Raw genomic sequence first — 21,346 nt, 5'->3', positions numbered from 1 at the left:
TGTCATATATTCTAAAAGCAACATATAAACAATACGACTTGTGCAAGAAGATTTGCATAAGCAAAAACAAATTAGAATACCTATAAAAAGAAATAAAAAAAACAGCAAAATATTTCATAAATAAAACTGGGAAAATCGTAACAATGTTATAAAGCAACTTAAAACATATTTAACTGTGCAACTGCTCTTTTCTCTCCCTAGAATAGATGTGAAGATGTAGATTTTATCATCAAATTTGAATTAAGTACATCAATGCCCCCCCCCCCCCCCATGATTGATAATACTACTACTATACCTGTAGATTTTCATCTTTGAGTAGACTAACCAGCTCTCCATGAATACAAGATACATTGTTTCCTAAGAGATGAGCAACCTGTAAATAAAACACACCAAAAATAAATTTCTTTTTCAGGATTGAATATGAAGAAATCTTCTATTACAGTATACTCCATTGAAAGATGCATTAGTGACGAACCTGAAAGAAAAATACCGGTCTCGTCCTTTTTTTTGTATATTTACAATAAGAAAGAATGATTAACTGAGCTTCACTGACATACATCAATACAGGAGGCCTTTTTTTTTACATTCATGAATAAAAAAGAAGTTAAACCATAGTTTTTGTTGATATATGTTTCAATGACTTCCAAGTTGCAAATTACATTACAAAATAATAATAAAGCAACATAAACAAGAAGCAAAGACAATACCAGTATACAAACCAACTCTTTGCTTCTATTCTTTTAATAAAAAGCAACATCCACAGATGTGATTGATTGCTGATTTAGATCTAATGTGTGAAGGTTAATACGTGGATGTATGATATCCAGGAAAATTTATGATTGTCAAAATTTAATTAACAGTTTGGGTGAATTGAGAACAAAAATTCAAAATTGTGTACAGTCCCATGTCAAAACCTGCTGTTTACATAAAAGAAACTTTGTGTAGCAATCATAACAAGAATGCACAGCAAACTGCAACATGATACCAAGAAAATTATTCCCTGATGATATACAGTGCTTCCCAGAAAAAAGAGAAACCAGAATTGCCGCTTATTTTTTCTAACGTTTAATAATAATAATAATAATAAACAGTTCTTGTATAGCGCATATCACAATTATGAATAATGTCTCTATGCGCTTCCAAAGGACTTGGATATTATTACCCCAGCTGTAGCTTGGCTGCCGTAATTACTAAGATTACAGCGCACACGCATTTCAAGGAATAAATTCCTGCTAGGTACCCATTCGCCTCACCTGGGTTGAGTGCAGCACAATGTGGATAAATTTCTTGCCGAAGGAAATTACGCCATGGCTGGGATTTGAACCCACGACCCTCTGTTTCAAAGTTCGGAGACTGATCCACTGGGCCACAGCGCTCCACACGTTTGCAAGTGATTCATGTTTTTTCAAATTTTCGTCATAAATTTATGATTTTTTTCTTCTTTATTTTGATTCCAAATACAATATGAAAGACTCCCACATTGATGAGCACAGCCAGTTTAAAATTTTGTCAAAACCAAGTTGCACAAAAAGTTAGGGAAAGATTTGTTAGGTAAATTCAATGACATGGCATAAAAAAGGGATGCTAGCATTTTCCTTGTATACATTGTAAGTTTCTGTCACTAATGTCGGAATGAGAGTAGATTGAATTGTGTTTCTGTGCAAATTATTTTGACATGCCTCAGTGTTTAACGCATGTAATCTGTCATGTGTGAACGATTCACTAAGTACTTGGTCTCACATCTCTCTATTAGGGTAAAAATTTTCCATCAAAGCATATTCAATGCCTGTGATAGTCATCTCTGTTATTGGGTTTCCTTGTTTTCTTAGACACACAGTAGGCCTATATATATATATGTATATATATATATATATATATATATATATATATATATATATATATATATATATATATATATGTATATATATTCATATTGATTCATATTACTTACTTCATGAAAACCACAGGCTAGAGTAGCCCTGACTTGAGGGTGAGGATCATCACAGAGACTGGCAAAGGTTCCATGAAGTTCAGCTTTAAACTTACGTGCACCAGCAAATAGCACCATACACTATTAAAGGATCAGAGAGATGTAAATCAAAACAAGTAGTAATATCAACATTTCATCAACAGTAGAATTCAGATACCAACTTAATAAATGTTAACTTATTTGTTCTTCGCTCAATGATTATATCATGTTCAGGAAAATATCTAGTTCTATTCTGTCATTTGTTCATGTGCACTTGGACTTTCTTGAAGTGCCGTGAACAAGAAAAGATGGATCTATGCATTATAGTAGCCAATCTAATTATCATTTTTAGCATTAAATTATCAATATAATTATTATGAAGACATACATATGATCTGATCTGGTATATAGAGATCTTGAAGGTAACAACATACCCAAAGAACCACATCTTGAACTAAGAAATTCAGCAATAATATATACAAAGTCAACAAAAACAACCTCAATTACTCAACATTTTCTACCAGGACACAGTAGGAACGGCAATTAGGAAATTACATTTTTGTCAAATATATCAAAAGAGCACTCAGTGCATCACAAGACCCTGTTGTATACAATTATGGTAATTTACATGAAATCCTTGATTCTGATTGGATGTAGCATCATATCAAAGAATCTACACCAATAAACAGATACAAAAGGCGGTGTACTAGTATATGATTAATATCATACTCATCATACTTACAGGGAAGTTATACGCAGAGTATTGCCTGCATTCTGTCAACCGGTGTTCCTCTCTATACATGGACAGCATTGGTGAATTCTGTGAATTGAAAACAACGCTTGTTTTTATTCTTCATCACATATTTCATACTACTCCCAAGCAGGGAGGAAATACATGGGGGCCGAGGGCACTTTAGCCCCAAAATATCCAAAATGGTTTCTGTAAATTACTATTGGGTCCAATTTTAAAGGATCATTTAGAATAATCAGAAACATCAAAAATAGCCCCAGTCTCAATTTTTTTTTTCCAATGCTCCCCTCCCCTTCAGTGTAGGACCAACTACAATTATACAGTGTCATTTAGTGATAAAAAAATCAAATCAGGAATAATGCTAATAATATGAACACCTCCCCCCCCCCCCCCCTCCATCATTAAAATGACTTACACTTTTTTCCCCTTTTCCTTCTTTCAAACTCTCATAAACAGTGTGTCAAGCAAATGTCCAAAGTGAACACTGAAGTATGCTTTTTTGGGGACATGATACATGTTAACAGCAGAATACAGATAACACAGATTATAATATGTGTATGGTGATTTGTTAAGTTGTTAAATGTTAAATCACCCTAAAAAATATATGACATAGAGGAAGGAGATCATAGAAAAAAAGGCAAAAGAATGGGTTGTTCTTAAGTCAGAAATAAAACCAGTATCGCCAGGCTCTTGTATAACATCGATCTATCAATGTATTTAACCTTATACCACCACTGCTTCTATACAAGGTTACTCATCCGTTCCTGACATTAGTGAACAAGACTTTTCACCTATTTTTGATCATCACCTATCAGTCCAATGATTTCATTCAAGCATTTGATATGTTTTCATCGCTGTTTCTCTTCTCTTCCCCTTCTCTGTCAGTATCCTATTTCCTATACCCTTTTTTTCTATAAGATGCTCTAACCGAGTTTTTTACAGAGGGATCTATCTATATTAGGATGGATCTATCAAAACATATCCTTTCAAAATTATCAAAAAGATTTTGATTAACAATATTTCTTGGCTGTATAGGTCCATTTATGCATCACTTTTTTTACCCTAAAATCATTACAGTTGCATTTTAGTCAAAAGTAAAAGTAAACATGTTTCAAAACACAAACATGAAACAAGGAAGGGGTGTTTGGAAAAAAAGTTTCTGCAAAAACACTTTCGCAAAATGTCAAATAAAACATACTCTATTCAAACTGCTGGAAAAAATGATGTCATGCAAATAATAACGTAAAAGTATTCTTCGCTTTCACTTCACACAGTAGCCACACACATGTATTGGCAATCAATGTTGTGTATCTTTTGCAATATTGAAACCTGCATTGAATTTGACATATAATTTATGGGTCAAACTATGAGGTGCATTGGCTAGGCCTGAAGTGAGAAACAGTGTTGGAGAGAGGATAAACTATTAAAACTGATTCTGCAGTTACCATGATTAAGGTTGGTGTTTTTAAATTATGATTCATGTTTGTGATTCGCACTTGACGTAGCATAAATGCAGCCCTAATCACCTTTATGTTTACAACTGTAGCTGAAATGCAGCATACTGTAACTTAAAACTCTAGCAGTAAATAAAATTAATAAATGAGATGATTATAGAATATAGAGTCCATCAGAGTAATTATCTACTTTTTATCGAAAAAACAACATATTACTGCATAAATGATGGGCAAGTCATATAAAATATAAACTAACATCTTCAAAATAACATTCTTTCAAATGAAAAGTAAAATCATATGATTTAAAACATATCATAGTCTGAACTACAAGTTCATGTACACATTAATAGCAAATTAACTCCTCAACCTAAGAATGATCAGTATATTATTATTATTATCATTTTTTATATCACAAACTTCAATTTGTTAAAATAAAATCTTACATCCGTAAGTTTAGTTCGAGTCTTAATTACAATATTTGACGCGAGTTATAGATAAATTGGGTAAAATTCAAGCTCAGAGATACAACTTTATGTTTAACAAAATAAAATCATACTCTTTAATATCACCAAACAACCAGATTCAAGGCTCCAGGGTCATCAAAAGTATATTTATTTTCGAGTGGAATTTATAGCACAACTCTTTTGACAAGCCATTTTCCTGGTTGCATGCAAATTCTCACAGCTACCTTCATATCACATTATGAAGTGATTTTAGATTTTAGAGAGATGCAATAAGGCAAAGTACAGAGGGTATCTAACTTCTCTCCCTTTGTGACATCACAGTTCAAGCATTTGTGCTACATATTTTTATGTGACACAAGTTGCATTACAGATCAAAAACTGTACCATACTAAGAATCACCCAAGTGTATCATAACCACCTAACCTTGAAAGATTACACGAGTGACCTTGTGGTGTCAAATACCCTGGGAAGCATTTCACGGACAAAATAGTCTGTGATTTTCTCAGGCAACTTGTTATAAGCTACTGAAATCATTGCATCTGATTGGTTCAGGGCAAAATCATCCATGAACGTCATCTTGTTTCATGAAGTACATCCCCATTATTGAACCTAACCTACATAGCTCCAAGAACAATCATCCAGCAATATACCACGTATTTAAAGGTCAAGTCCACCCCAGAAAAATGTTGATTTTAATCAATAGAGAAAAATCACACGCGCATAACACTGAAAATTTCATCAAAGTCGGATGTAAAATAAGAAAGTTACAACAATTTAAAGTTTCGCTTATTTTTCACAAAACAGTTTAATATGAACAACTCAGTGACATGCAAATGAGAGAGTGGATGATGTCCCTCACTCACTATTTCTTTTATTTTTATTGTTTGAATTATACAATATTCTAATTTTTACAGATTTGACTATAAGGCCCAACTTGACTGAACCATATAATGTTAAAATAATGGTAGTACCACATGTTCAGGGAGGAATAAACATTTGTTTCATAGGACAACGGGGAGAAAATTTGAATATGTCATATTTCATACAATAAAATACATAATAGTGAGTGAATGTCATCACCCCCTGCCCTCATTTGCATAACGAACAGGATGTGCATATAACTGTTTTGTGAAATTAAGCAAAACTTTAGAATGTCATAACTTTCTTATTTTACATCAGATTTTGATGACATTTTCAGTGTTATGCTTGTTGGATTTTTCTCGTTTTATTCAAATCAACTTTTTGTTCAGGTGGACTTGTCCTTTAATAATGGTTGAATGGTGTAGAGGACTTGTATAGTATGTTGGTCTTTTGTTATAAAGGTTGTTTGGTAGTCAGCATTATTTATCAAGTCACTGTGAATAGGCAATCGCACTTCACTCCTTTAGATGCGGGTTCATTACAGTTTGTCCCTGAAAACTGAATGCAATTAGATTTAGAGCCCATAAGGCCAATTTGCTTTGAGTTGGTTACAACATTTCACATTTCTTTCAATTATGCTTGCTTAACAAAGCAATACACACCGTGTCGTAACCTATTGAAACCAAAATGGGCAAACTCTGTTGTAAAGGGGGTCTGATTGCATCAAACTTTTCAGGCAAACTGCAAAGAACCACCATCTAAACCGATGATGTGTGATTGCCCCTTAAAGAAACAGATATACCAAGCCCTTAAAAGCCTTGCTCTATAGGGGAAGGCGGGGTAAGTTGTGACACTTTTTGCATTTTGCATGATAGAATTGATATGACTAATAATATTGTAGAAATAAGTACCTTGCCTTTAAATATGATTATTGGGAAATCTTTTTCACCTATATACAACGTTCTACCCCCACCCTGAAAGTCGTTGTGACCTTTGAAAAAAACGATGTCAAGTTGCACAACTTGCCCCATCTGTGGGGTAAGTTGTGCCACCTTCTAGGGTAAGTTGAGCCACATGTATGCGGGTAGAACCAGCATGTCAATTTTTTATTTAAAGTCTTTTCACTTGCTAATTCTCTATAAATACTAACATTCTCTAAAAGTAAAGAACTGCCATGTGAATTTGCTCTTTTCTGCCTGCATATCGATGGCTTTTTAAGGTTTGATTGTTTTTTTATTTACATTACCATAAGAATTACCATGGCTCAACTTACCCCAGTCCGAACTTAATGCGATAATTTCGCGTCCACACATTTCTTATGCATCCATCATGTAAAAGACTGTGACAAGAATGAAGATCCATACCTGGACTGACAATGTTGTTCTTATGTCTTGTTATATGTAAAGACGTCTGTGTGTAAAAAACACCCTTTTTTACCTTTTTGGCTGAAATTTGTATTTTTCCCTCTAAAAAGTACTTTTTGTTTCAAAGTTGAAAAAAATGTGGTGGGGTTAAGGGTTATGTAATGGGTCATCAATACATGACACTGCCATAATGTCTGACTCATTCATTATTGGCCTGGGGGTGGTGGCTCAACTTGCCCCTATGCTCAACTTACCCCGCCTTCCCCTACAGATCTTACATGGTGACACTCAACAAGATTGACTAGTTCCTATTGAGATCTAACATCAACAAGAAGACTACGGTATTATAGGGAGTCAAGTAAATGGATTGATATGGTAATATAAGATTCACCGTGTCAATAGACATACTCATTCAGGGAGCAATTACAGCTTACATGCAAATAGGAAGCACAAATTGCAACTGCCTTTAATTTCCTTAAATTCATTGGTCATGTCTGATCAAATAGGTTATCTAAAACTTATTGATAATATAAAAAAGAAGTAAATTTATGAATTTGACACAAATTTAGACAGAGAATTAAATGATGTATTAAAAAAAACACTGCAATTAAATCAGAAACAGTATAAACGTACACAACGATATGTATATATCTGAGAAAAATGGGGCATGGTGAGAATTATGAAAACAGACAGGATAGTTATTAGTAGGAAAATATATATTAAGCAGCATCCCATCACAGCAAAGAGAGTTTGTTAATATCACACCATCTAAGTAATAGTCACCTTAGTGGAGCTATTAGATGATGCACCTGACTGCTCCTAAGCAAAATACCACAAAACATATCATTCTTATACCATCTCTAATGGTCCTATCCTTTCAACTTAATGAAAGGTTATGATATATAACCTTATTAAGTCATTATATTGTTATAGTGGTTGTGACTTAAATAGAAAGGTCAAAACAGAATGGGGATAACACAATAAAGAGCCAAATCTTCATCATTCGCAAATACATGTGAATGAATAAATACCGACATCCAAGGCCAGGGCACTGGTTTGTACATGTAGATAAAATAATGGTTAAAACTTGCGGATATCGAACTCAGCACATTTGTAAGTCCTACTGCAGAGGCCAATAAAGGTTTTGATTATTGGGAGATGACATGCAAACAAATAGTTTTATGTTTTCGCGCATATTTTATACTGAACAAGGTGAGGGGGCTGAAGCACCCTCAGCCCCCACCCCTGACCCTCTATTTCACCAGATTAATATCCTCCAATCACTCTTTCCTAAATCAAAAAGGAAACTTGATAGGTAGAAACACAAATATTTATAAGATTACCCTTACTGAAATTACTTTAAAACCTCAATAAAGAAAAAAAAAGTTATAGTAGAAGCAAGAGCAGGCAGCCCCATAGCCTTTTATCAAATCCAAGAACTAATAAGTTTTATCAAGAAGAAGTCACAGGAGTTCAATATGAGATTACTTATAATTTCCTGTCTATTTCATCACCGTTAGCAACCCAACCTCATCACAAAGAATGAAATTAATTACACAACAAACTCCTCCCACGGGAGCTCATTCTCAGTGTAAACAGGCATCAAGGGTACTTTCACATTCCAATTAGCATCTTACAGAGAGTCATAAACTTAGCTTAATTGCTCTACACCATTAAATTACAAGCAAGTAATTGCTCTCATGGGTGAAGTCTGTGGATAATGATGTCTTTCTTGAAGATACCTTCAGAGGAGCACCTCATGAAGAGTTTTATCAGTGATCTTCACTGACTAATTTGCTCTTAGCCAATCAGGTGAAGGGATTTTCAGTAACTTTCAACATACGTGGGTGAAAATCACAGAGAAAAATCTTTATGGAATGCTCCAATGTTCATTGTAGCCATTAGCTCCAAAGAGTAGAAGAATTGAAGTCAAAGCTGTGGTATGCTTCTACTCTGCAATTTATTCCAAATTTATGTATCAGAATTACTTAAATGAAGCATTATAATTATTACACTTTTGGGAGATTGAATAAATTTAAAACAATTATAAAGGGAATATTCACAACAAAATAAAAGATAATTTCAGTTTTTTAAGAGAAAACTAAATAAACTCACCAATCTATCATTGCTGATGCTTTTCTCATTCAGCCCTAAAGAACACAGCTTGTAGTAATACTTCATGAACCAAAGTTTTAATTCTTCTGTAAGATTTACTACATTAAGTGAAAAGGGGAAATACAAGAATTTACTTTTAACATACATGAATACATTCTATTCAAACTGCAATGAAAAATCAAATTAATATCAAACTTACTGAATCTTCTGATTGGCAAAGTATATAGAATCAAATATGTACAAGACACCGCATACCGCACACCGCATGATGACTGAAGACAAAAACCTTGACTTTTCAGAAGCAAGTATGAGCATTTAAGAGGGGGTATCTCACTGAGCAGCAAATGCTTACGAATGTTGCAATATTTGGATTAGCAAAGTTTCCTGATTAGTGTTGCAAATGCTTATGAATGTTCTTTTGGGACATCAAAATTGCTTTGCGAACTGTTTTGAAATGAACAATTAAAAGTTTTCAAACATTCGATGCAATTTTTATCTCTGTGGGTCGACTTAATACAAGAACCATATATGGTCATGGGGTCGCTAGCATATAGGCAAATGAAAAAGAACTTCAGTGATGCCATCTAATAGATTCGCTAAGACATTTTTGAACTGGTTCAATATTTCTTTGCAACAAGAAAAACTGTTTGCAACAATGAACACTGTTTACAAGCTTTCTTGCAACACTTTTACAAAACTTTTGCAACCTTTTACGAACCCTGGCAAAATCTGAAATTCACTATGTTCGCAATCATTCACTGCTCAGTTAGAAACCCCCTTAAAGGGGAATCCAGCCTTGGCCATAAAATGTTGTGTTGGGAAGAAGAAAAATAATTTAAACAGAATGGTGAAAGTTTGAAAGAAATCGGTCAAGCAATAAGAAAGTTATAGCTGCTTTAAAATTGAGATCACTAATACTATGTAGATTTCAAATTGGTAACTGGGTAAGTAAATTATGACAAGGGGCAAGGACAACTTTCCCATAGGCCATGCACTTTATTATCAGGGATTTGTGGTTTTCTCCTAAGTACCCATTCCCCTGGGGCAGTAATCTAAATATAACCCAGGTAGTATATTATTTTATGTCCTCATGATAGAAAAATATAATTTGAAATAAAACTTTTGGGGAAAATGACATTTTAGCCATAATATGTATTGGAGTACATGGAAGAGTAGTCCTTGCCTTACATCACTATGCCATCCCATATGCGGCCAATTTGAAGTCTCCATGGGTATAGTGATTACCAATATTTACAACTTTTAAAAATGTATAACTTTCTTGTTGTTTGTCCAAAATTGTTCAAACTTTCACCTATCAACTTGTCTGATTTTTCTTTTCCTTATAAAAACAAGTTTTTATTTGGGTTGGATTCCCCTTTAAGAAAGCTGAGTGAGTTGCTTTGTTTTCTCACCTGACAACCCATGGCATAACCTTCCGAACTGCTTAGCAACAGAGGGTAGGGTAGAATCTTCATTGTTCATGGCATTCTCACAAAATTTACGAACTAAAGGAATGATCGTCTGTGTGCAGGTATCTAAAATGAAGAAAAAAAGATCATTTTAACAAATTTAATTTTCATTTGAGTGAGCTCAAGATTTCATTCACATGATTTCCTTGGCAGAGTGAGATACGAAAGCAAATTACTATCCCACGTTAAAAGAAAAACCAAAATACAAGAAACAATAATAGAAAATGTAAAAAAACAAAAAACTCTCCATTACTCAAATAAACATGACAATAACAACAATAAACATTACAATGACAACAATAAATATTACATTAACCAAATAATTTTTTGAAAGTTTCTTCTGTTGTTGTTAGTTATTGGAAAGCAGAAGAATATAAAAATGCTCAATTGAGAACTAAAAAAGGTTTAGTGTAGTGCATCATAACAAATACAAAATTAATACATTGCATCATTAATGATAACATCACATGCAAATCATATTTCTGAATAATGACTGTAGAAAACCCATGCAAAACAGGAGACTGGAAATGTATTACAAAGTATGATTATGAATTGAACTGAATCACAGACAAGGATAAGATAATATGTATAAATGTAGTCTCACAAATATTACTATACACTCTATCAATATTGGCACGCTTACAACTCTGCTAGACACCCTTTCCCATGGTCACAGAAGTCTTCTTTATTTTTTAATGATTCAATTTCATTACTTTTTAGATTTGCATTTTTTCTATGCCATAGAGCTATTCATGATCTAGTTTCATTGTATGGGTAGTTGAGTACAAAAGAGTATTCTATATTGAACATGCACAGTTAATAGTTGCAGTCTGTAATAATTCTCAGGTTGTTTTTTTTTCATCTGAAGTAAACAAAGGTTGAAAAGAAAAAAAGAAAGAGTACCGGTACTTTTCTCATAAATCACCTAAAAAGCTTTGAAAAAAAAATATGCCGGTAAGCGACAATCAGATCTGTACGAATATAAATGCAGTAGATAATTTTTAAGTGAAAAATGATGATGGTGTTTAAATGTTAAATGGATGCAGGGAACTAGAGTATTGTGGTATACATATCATATACAGTACCGATGAAGACGCAGGAATTGTTGAGATTTATTTTTGGTAATCGAAATCTTCCATGAGGCGCTTTTACTTTAATCTCTATGAGTGTACTTTCATGGGCATCAATACTGATGTATTTTCCAATGAAATAAGCACCCAAAATAATTTAATAACTAAAGTCAAGAAAACAACACAAAAAAAAAAAAACACTTCAAAGGCCTTTAATGGAAGAAAATCTTTGTTAATGTGCATAGAGTTTGGAATTTATGTTAAATCGGGCAATATCAGGAAAGAATATAACTAGGGATCACGCATTTTCTAAAGCTGAAATCGGTATAAAAAATAATAAAAAGTACAGGCATTGGTGCGTGAGATTAAAAGGAAGGAATTATTATTTTCATGGAAGGTCGACCGTCAACTGCAATGTGTAAATTATTCATCAAATAAACTTTCACACTTATTGATATCTCTCCTTGGAAATAAGTCAACTGTGAAATATGTTCAGAATGAGATCAGTGCACAAAATTACTACATGGAACTTCACACTGCAATAAACTTGTATCATTCGATATAAACTACAGAAAGGAATAACAAAGACACACATTAGTGATAACAATTTTACAAACACTTTCAGTTTTTATTAATTAAAGCCCTGAATATCATCGTTATCAATCTTGAATGGGTTCTTTGTATTTCTTAATTACTTTGGACTCTGCCTTTAAATCAATCACAAACACCGGCTTTGTGCCAGAAACGCATAATCACCATCTCTTCTACAGAGCAGGCAATATTTCCCCTTCATCACTAATGATTTTGAACAATGATGTCAAAGAGTAGCCCTCTTGTATTGTGTTTGTCTAGAATGCCTAGCAACTCCATACCATCCAGGCATCTTTGTGTAGTAATATGGTTGCTCCGAGCGAAAGTGACAACAATCTTGCACTACCGTATAGTGAACTGTTTGTCATTCAATCCAATTCGTACTAGTCAAGGTGATACCTACTTGACCATTTCATAAGTCTCTATTCTCACTTTGTATAAAAGCATTTGGTACATGCATACTTCTCAGCTAGAGTAATAGCTATTACCCATTTGGTCTAAGTCTGGGCTGGTCTAATTGCCATTTGGTCTTCACTCGGTCTGATACCAAATTTCGATTCAGTGCAATGTCTAGATGGTCTTATTTCCACTTCATCTCCTTAATCATTTTGTACTATGTCAAATAAAAAGTTGGTTAATAAACAGTATAATTATATAACCACATAGATTGAAAGGTGTAAGACTAAGTGGATATTAAATGAAATAAAGATGAATACAACTTTCATCCTCCGCTTTAGTACCATCCCCCCCCCCCAAATATGGTGAAATAATCACAATTTACTTCAAGAATATTGATGCTCGGTCCTACTAGATATAAAATCTTTAAAGACGAATCAATGTGATTACTTTTGCAAGGCCATTTCTTATGAGAATTTCCCCTAAGATATTTGAACATGAATGAGTAGTTACAACAAAGCTCACATTTTGAGCAATCTTCGAATACAAGCATCAGATTAACATGAGCCTTACACATATTACTGGAGTGCCTTCACAATGATATGTTTGCATTGTGTGGTCATGAACAAACATAGCGGCAGTAGCAGACAATTAAATCTACCAGACTACTACAATGACGCTATGTCAACCAGGCCAGTGTAAATAATTTGTTGAAAAGAGAAAGAGTGTGACTTCATAGGCCAAAAGGAAGGTTCCTTTTGTAATGTTCTTGTCTCAGACATCTTGTGAAAACTTGATGTGTACTCAAATTTTAACCATGTACATGTAGCAAACACACGGTGTACAATTATTATTGAACACTCCCAAAAGGACTGTAAACCAGATGAGATGAGCTGAATATGGCTTGAGTAGCGACAGTCCTTTTCAGGACTGCACTCACTTTCAAGAAAAGAATACTTCTAATTTTCTCTTTTCATCCTTTCTCGTCTTTCCATTTTAATCGTTCCGTCTGTATGTCCTTCCCTTCTTCATATTACACATGGTGAACCAGCAAACCTTCTCCACTTTATAAACTCCACCATGCAAATATATATATTTTTTTTTTTTTTGGGGGGGGGGGTTCCTCCAAAATTAAAAATATATACTTGTCAATTAAAGTGAAGTTGGTAAAATATATATTTTGACCAGAATGTGAATTTATAATATTTTTTTCAATAGCATATTTTTCAACTTGCGGCTAAGGCACTCTTACCAAATTTGAACCTCGATAAACATCATATTAGTTCACATTAAGAAATCAAAAATTAATAGGCCTAAATGCTGAAAAGCAAATCCCAAAAGTGCTAAAATTGGCACAAGACACAATGCATACAATTAAAATGCATATACCAAGACAACAAAAGCACAACACAATTCCAATGAGTAAAAATGATTAGATAAGGCAAATGCTTTGTAAATTCAAATAATAAACTTAAAATGTTAACCAACACACAGGAAAAATGACATATATGCTGAGCTCCCCTAAACGCATGGGTGAGATTCGAATCAAGTTTGTTCAAATCAAAGCTTAAAGTATTCCTCGTGTCAATTAGCAGAACAACAAACTTGAATTCTCTTAATTTTCTGAATTATTGAGGCATCTTCAACCCATCACTGCCAATTAGACATGGTTATATTGCCCCCTTGGGTTCAATTCGCAAAAAAAAAACCTAATACCACATGTCTTGAAGTAAGTGACTCAAATTTTGTCATTGCTTCAGATTAGTCTGCAAGAACAGACTCCTATTTGACACGTTTTATCCAAATATACTACATCTAGAGTGAAGACTAGTTGCTAAAAGGTTCTGTCTGTGTCCTTGGTAGAGCCAGCCACAGTACATAGTGAATCTAGTCTCACTACTTCAGACTCTTGCATTATGCACTCTGCGAATTGTGAAAACCAAGGGTCTGGGTCTGCATATAGCTCTGATGATCAAAATACGTGCATGCAATACTCAAATTTTCGAGTAAACATCTGGGGCATGTTTCATAAAACCTGTTATTATAAAAAATTTTCAAATACAGTTGAAAGCTACTGAAATCCTTCAATCTGATTGGCTGATAGTAAATTTGTTATAAAGATTTTGCAATTTTTATGTCTTTATAAACTGGAACCATATTCTGACTGGTATGACTAGATTGAGCATTGTGCGCATGACCAGTGTCATACTTATGGTCAGTCCGAACCAAAACATCATTACCCCCCCAAAAAAAGAGAGAATAAATAAATAAATAAATAAATGAACGAACGAACAAACGAACGAACGAGTGAATGAATGAATAAATAAATAAATGAATAAATAAATAAATAAAAATAAATAAAATAAAAATAAAAATGAAAATAAAATAAAAAAATAAAAAATAACTAGATTTTAATTCGTCATGCGGACGAATTAGGTGGTCTGTCATGATTTTTCATTCATTGTCGGCTAATGTTGTATAAAATGAATCCCGGGAATGAATCATTCAGATATGATTGATAATCTTGATCATAGACATCAAAGGAATAAATTTTGACCATTGCTAAATGTGATTATAAATGTAGTGATGACAATCGTGATGATTATAATGATGGTGGTGATAATGCAATATGTTAAATACGAAATAAAGTTAGGAGCACGTAAAATGCCGGCTTAAAAACTCTCCAAAAATCTCAGACGATTTTACCGAAATTGGCTTTCCAAAATTGCGCAATGAAAGGCGCCTTAATTTTCACAGCAGCTAATTTTTAATCGACAGTTTGATGTTTTTTATGCAAATTCTTGTTAAAAATTCTTTGTACTTTGAGCATTTTTTTTTTAATTTCACCCACTGACATTTCACAATGTCAGTGGGTATTAATTTCACAGAATACTTGAAAATTCATAGGTGATACTTTTTAAAAGCTAAAATATCTTAAATATTTTTGTTCAAATTTTTTGCTACATTTCAATAGATTTTAATGAGAAGTTTCATAATGCTATAATTTCACAGCATTCACCTCAAAACTCATGAGTGATGTATTTGATAAAAGAACCAGATTTTTTTGTAAATGTTTGCCAAATTTCTGAAAATTTTTAAACATTTCAAATAATATTTTCCGTCAAAAATTTTCAATATCCATTTATTAATTGTGTATGACTTTGACATTTACTTGAAAATTCTTTCTTGATGATTTTTACTGAAAAAAAGTCAGGTAAAAGATTCAAATACTGGCAATTTTCCCGCAAAATTTCGGGAACATGTGTAATTAACTAAATTGCACAATTTTTTCATTTCACAGAAGGTACCTGAAAATTTGTTATATGTTATATTAAGTAAAAATGAACAAACAGAAAAAAATCCAGGAATTTCCGCAAATGTCCGGAATGAAAATTTTCAACCCAATAGCGTTTAAATATTGCAGCGTTTACTAAAAAATACATAAATGATGTTTTACAATGTTAAAATTGCCCCTTAAAAAGTTCCGGCAAAATTACAAAAATTGTCCTACATAAAAAAATGCAAGGCAAGTGGGCTTGAAATTTTCAGGAAGACTGTACAATTGGTTAATAAAACATTTCTCTAAAGAATTTCTCAAAAATTACGTCCAGAAAAAATTTGCAAAAATTTAAACACATCATAACACATTGATGCTGTGGTCAAAAGTCAAAATTATTCACACGTTATTTGTAGAGAATTGTCTTCACTATACGATATCAAAATTTGGAAGAAAACTGACCAGTAAAAACGAAGATACGGTCAAGTCATTGACGTTTGTTGCGGAAATATGTAATTTTCACTAATAACTTAAAATTGACGTAATTACAAAATCTCCAAATGAAATATTGAATATATAAAAGAGTGAGAAAAAATTTGGGGTCAACGGACTCCCTGAAGAGCTACAGTGAATTTTATATAGGCATATTTTAGCCCATTTACGCGCGCGTAATGCAAATTTGAATGGACGCGCATTCCCGTATTATTGGTCGTAAGAGGCTGAATGAGGTATCAAATTAATCAGAAGATAATGAACAATGGAAAGACATGAAAGAAATGATGACTCGAAGATGCATAACGATGGTAGGTGCAAGAACGCGCACGCATACCTGTGCGCGCGCAAATTCTTGACATGCTCAAAATGACCAGAAACGTACCCAAACTTGACCACGGTCGATTTGGGGAAATTTAAAATTTTGACGCGCGCGTATGTGCGCGTCGTGACCTTTGCATGACCTCTGATGATATGTCCTGATGACCTGTCACCTGAACTTGATATGATGCAAATATGGATGATTTTTGATGATTAGTTGCGATGATATGATCAATCATTTAATTTTACAAAATGGCGCCTAGATGACGTCATCATGATTTGATAACCTTGAAAAGTTTCCATTCCCATGTCCATAATGATGCCCATACATGACATGAAAATCAAGGAAATTGACATGCCCGATTTTGAGATAGAGGTGGACAAAGATTTGGCAATAAAAATAAAGAAAATTCTGACGAATATAATAGGTGATCTGTCATCTTAATGACAGACCACCTAATAATAAGCATCATCAAATCCATCATCATAATTTACAAGTAAAATAATGGAAGTGAGACAAAGAGTAAAGTAATATGTATTGGAAAGTGCAAACACATTTTAAATACAAAGAAAACAATAAATAACAAATGACACACACACAAAAAAAAATATAAATACCGGTACCAAACATCTATAAGACAGAAATATATTAATACATTTCAACAGCCTTCATATCATTCAAAAATATAAGTAAAATAAAAGTTAATCTAAATATCAATTTTTTCACAAACATTGTTCACGTGTCAAAAAAAATAAAGTGTACTATTGAATCAAAGAAAGTTAAGTGACAAGTGTTTAATCTTTGAGACTATGAGGTGCAAAAGGCTACATGTATACATAAACATCAAAGTGTATTTATGAAAGTAATGACGTATCAGTGGTAATAAAAAAATGTGTTGATAAACATGGAGTATATATATAGTATATGTCGTTGATAGGGTTTTTATGACTGCATTCAGTAATATAATTTAAATCTAAAAAATGGCAAATGTTAGTTGTTTTCAAACCAACACATATTACAATAACAAACGCACACACAAAAAATGTTCATTATAACCACTAATGTGTGGGAATGCGAAAGTTGTTAATCAATTCAGTGTACGACATACATCTTATGGTTTACATTGAAATGTTGAATGTTTTCTTAGATGGTGGCTGACCCATTATGTGAAGAAAGGTCATGTAAAGAGAGAGGTGGCAACACTGCATAGTTATGTGATGATGATGATGATAAAACGGAAATGAATGTGTTGTTCAGAATGGCACTTGCTTCTATGGCTAAGGAAAAACAACTGGGTACATTTTCGCTCAATTCATTGCAAGCACAAGTACGATGATTGATATCCCATAGGGGTTATGCATGCACTGTGCAGTGAAAGATGCATGGGATTTCAAAGATATTGTACTTGAGCCCAACTTGTAAAGCAATAAGTTTTATAAACACCAAAACTAATCATTCACAACAAACAGTGTAATGGGGCATTGCAAGAAACTTACAATCAATCGCAAACCTACGTTGGGCCCCTAAATAAATTAAATGTCTTGCAACTGATTACAAATTTCAAATCGACTGCTGATCCCAACAAGGAGTGTACTTGTAAACTGGTTTGTCATGCAGTTAAAATTGATCTATCATTTGCAAATGGAAACAGAATGGAAATTTGCAATTGATTGCAAATATTTTCTTGCAACATCCCTTAAGAATAAAGAAAATTGAAGAATTGGTCAGTACCTGGCGGTATGAAATTCACTGGCATCATGCAGTAAGAGAGAGAGTTATTTGGGGAAAAGAAAAATGTTAGGTGAGTTGTGTACTCTAAAGTCATCTAAACTATGGAAACCAAGATTACTATCCCTCTAAATGAAGAATCAAGATATATTTGGTACTAAAAATAACAAAGTTATTCAAACATGTATCTTGTATTTATTTATTATTATTATTTTGCTAAGGAGTGATATGTAAAGGGTGACACTATCTTTCACAAATGAGAGAAATTTCTAAACTAAAAAAAATTCGGGAAAAATAATACAACTGATATCTAGTTCCCAAAGTCTCAATGGCTATTTTTTATATTCTATGCTTTTACATGTTATACACTGTATATTTTACTTTCAAAGCAATTATACATGTATCATATCCAAATTGAAATGTTAATAACCAAATTCATTACAATTTTTTTTAATATTTAATAACAAATGACTCCAATTTCAAGAAAGAGTATCAAAATGCCTGAAATACATTAGCTTTTCTTTGCTTTTTCTTCTTAGCTTTTCATTCAGTTAATTGTACTGCAGTTATGCAAAAATGGTAATTAATCATTCCACATTCCATCTTGTAAACTGCATGATTTTCAACAAAAAAAAACACACTCCAAATATGCAAGTTTTATCACACATCAAAGCAAATCAATTTAAGAGTAATTATTTTTCTCCTTTCACACTGATCTATTTATTACCAACCTTGGATTGGATTCCTTTTCTAATAAATTGCATTTTTTCCACCAAAATTCTGAACCTATGCAAAGACTAAAATTTATTTTTTTTCAGCCAAAATTGATCCAATACAAATGTTTTTATCAAAAGTGATTAAAAAAAACCACAGTAATTACTTCAATAAGAGAACATGGGTGTCTAAGACTACAATTCTGACTATATTCTATGCATCTACTATCTCACTAAATGAGACCATGTTCAGTGAAATAGACCTACGACACTCACCACGCACATAACATATTACCAGTTAAGGGTTAAAGGATCGTACTCTATGTAAAGGCCTATGAACCTGACTGGCTTTAAGAGATGATAAAATGACACGACTCACCATCGTCTAGAAGACTGAGTAAGCTAACTATAGTTTCTAATGCTGCTAGTCTTACACAGCTCTCTTCATCCTTGCCCAGTTCAACAAGTTCAGGTAGTATTGCACTTCTGGTAGGCTCCAGGCTTCATGAAGAAATCGAGAAAAAATATATAATGTATTAATGTCAATCCTATGTATTTTTGTAGAAACATGCCAATATACAGATGAATGTCAAAGATGACAAAGTCCAGCACTGCAACTACTCTCCAGACACTTGGTCTAGCTTTTGCTATGTGGATACTGATACGATAGCTTGATATCAACTTAACCAAGTGGTAAAACTATACTTAATCATCAATAATATTACATTATTTATGAATTTCATTAATTTAGAGCACAGGATTTTCTCACCTGCATAAAGGATAACGAATCCAAACATTGGCAAATTTCCAGTTTCCCATAGTTTTATTGCAACAGAGTATGTAAGGAAAACTGACTGATCTATTTGGGCCAAACAACATTCCCATGTTTAATATTCAATAACTTTCTCAAAGTGATATCAAGAGAGAAAGAAATATCAAACTTGTAACATTGGTAATAAAATTATATCATGCCCTCAGTGATGTGAACTTTCCCAAATCCTGTAGCCACACTATCTAGCTGTTTACACATATGACTTCATAATCATCATACCTGACATGAACTTACCCCATCCTCTCGCCACACTATCTAGCTGTTTACACACATGACTTCATATTCATCATACCCTGATGTGAACTTACCCCAATCCTCTGGCCACACTATCTAGCTGTTTACACATATGACTTCATAGTCATCATATCCTGATGTGAACTTACCCCAATCCTCTAGCCACACTATCTAGCTGTTTACACATACATGCTCTGACTTCATAATCATCATACCCTGATGTGAACTTACCCCAATCCTCTAGCCACACTATCTAGCTGTTTACACATACATGCTCTGACTTCATAATCATCATACCCTGATGTGAACTTACCCCAATCCTCTAGCCACACTATCTAGCTGTTTACACATACATGCTCTGACTTCATAATCATCATACCCTGATGTGAACTTACCCCAATCCTCTAGCCACACTATCTAGCTGTTTACACATACATGCTCTGACTTCATAATCATCATACCCTGATGTGAACTTACCCCAATCCTCTAGCCACACTATCTAGCTGTTTACACATACATGCTCTGACTTCATAATCATCATACCCTGGTGTGAACTTACCCCAATCCTCTAGCCACACTATCTAGCTGTTTACACATACATTCTCTGACTTCATAATCATCATATCCTGATGTGAACTTACTCCAATCCTCTAGCCACACTATCTAGCTGTTTACACATACATGCTCTGACTTCATAATCATCATACCCTGGTGTGAACTTACCCCAATCCTCTAGCCACACTATCTAGCTGTTTACACATACATGCTTTGACTTCATAATCATCATACCCTGATGTGAACTTACCCCAATCCTCTAGCCACACTATCTAGCTGTTTACACATACATGCTCTGACTTCATAATCATCATACCCTGATGTGAACTTACCCCAATCCTCTAGCCACACTATCTAGCTGTTTACACATACATGCTCTGACTTCATAATCATCATACCCTGGTGTGAACTTACCCCAATCCTCTAGCCACACTATGTAGATGTTTACACATACATTTTCTGACTTCATAATCATCATACCCTGATGTGAACTTACCCCAAACCTCTAGCCACACTATCTACTGTAGCTGTTTACAGATACATTCTCTGACTTCATAATCATACCCTGATGTGAACTTACCCCAATCCTCTTGCCACACTATCTAGCTGTTTACACATACATGCTCTGACTTCATAATCCACATCCTGACACAGAGATGTAACCAAAGGTAAGATTTCCTTCTTGATCC

The 21,346-nt window shown here is 33.6% G+C and overlaps 1 protein-coding gene across 11 annotated transcripts in view; it reads right to left on the bottom strand.

Moving 5' to 3' along the window:
* LOC129264407 (serine/threonine-protein phosphatase 4 regulatory subunit 4-like) overlaps window positions 1-21,346 on the bottom strand; it is a 60,010-nt gene that overhangs the window by 26,584 nt on the left and 12,080 nt on the right. For 4 of the 11 annotated variants that reach the window (XM_064102705.1, XM_064102707.1, XM_064102709.1 and 1 more), the window contains exons 5-12: window positions 21,238-21,345; window positions 19,416-19,537; window positions 18,327-18,344; window positions 10,391-10,513; window positions 8,979-9,076; window positions 2,712-2,789; window positions 1,952-2,071; window positions 296-373 (exon numbers count right to left, since the gene is read on the bottom strand). In XM_064102705.1, coding sequence (XP_063958775.1) covers window positions 296-373; window positions 1,952-2,071; window positions 2,712-2,789; window positions 8,979-9,076; window positions 10,391-10,513; window positions 18,327-18,344; window positions 19,416-19,537; window positions 21,238-21,345 — 745 coding nt within the window. Of the gene's footprint in view, window positions 1-295; window positions 374-1,951; window positions 2,072-2,711; window positions 2,790-7,646; window positions 7,683-8,978; window positions 9,077-10,390; window positions 10,514-18,326; window positions 18,345-19,415; window positions 19,538-21,237; window position 21,346 lie in introns of all 11 variants that reach the window. The other 7 variants (XM_064102701.1, XM_064102702.1, XM_064102710.1 and 4 more) reach the window with 3 other exon arrangements.

Source organism: Lytechinus pictus, chromosome 7 (assembly GCF_037042905.1).
Source record: "Lytechinus pictus isolate F3 Inbred chromosome 7, Lp3.0, whole genome shotgun sequence".
NCBI lineage: Eukaryota > Metazoa > Echinodermata > Echinoidea > Temnopleuroida > Toxopneustidae > Lytechinus > Lytechinus pictus.
This window is presented reverse-complemented; position numbering and strand designations above follow the sequence as displayed.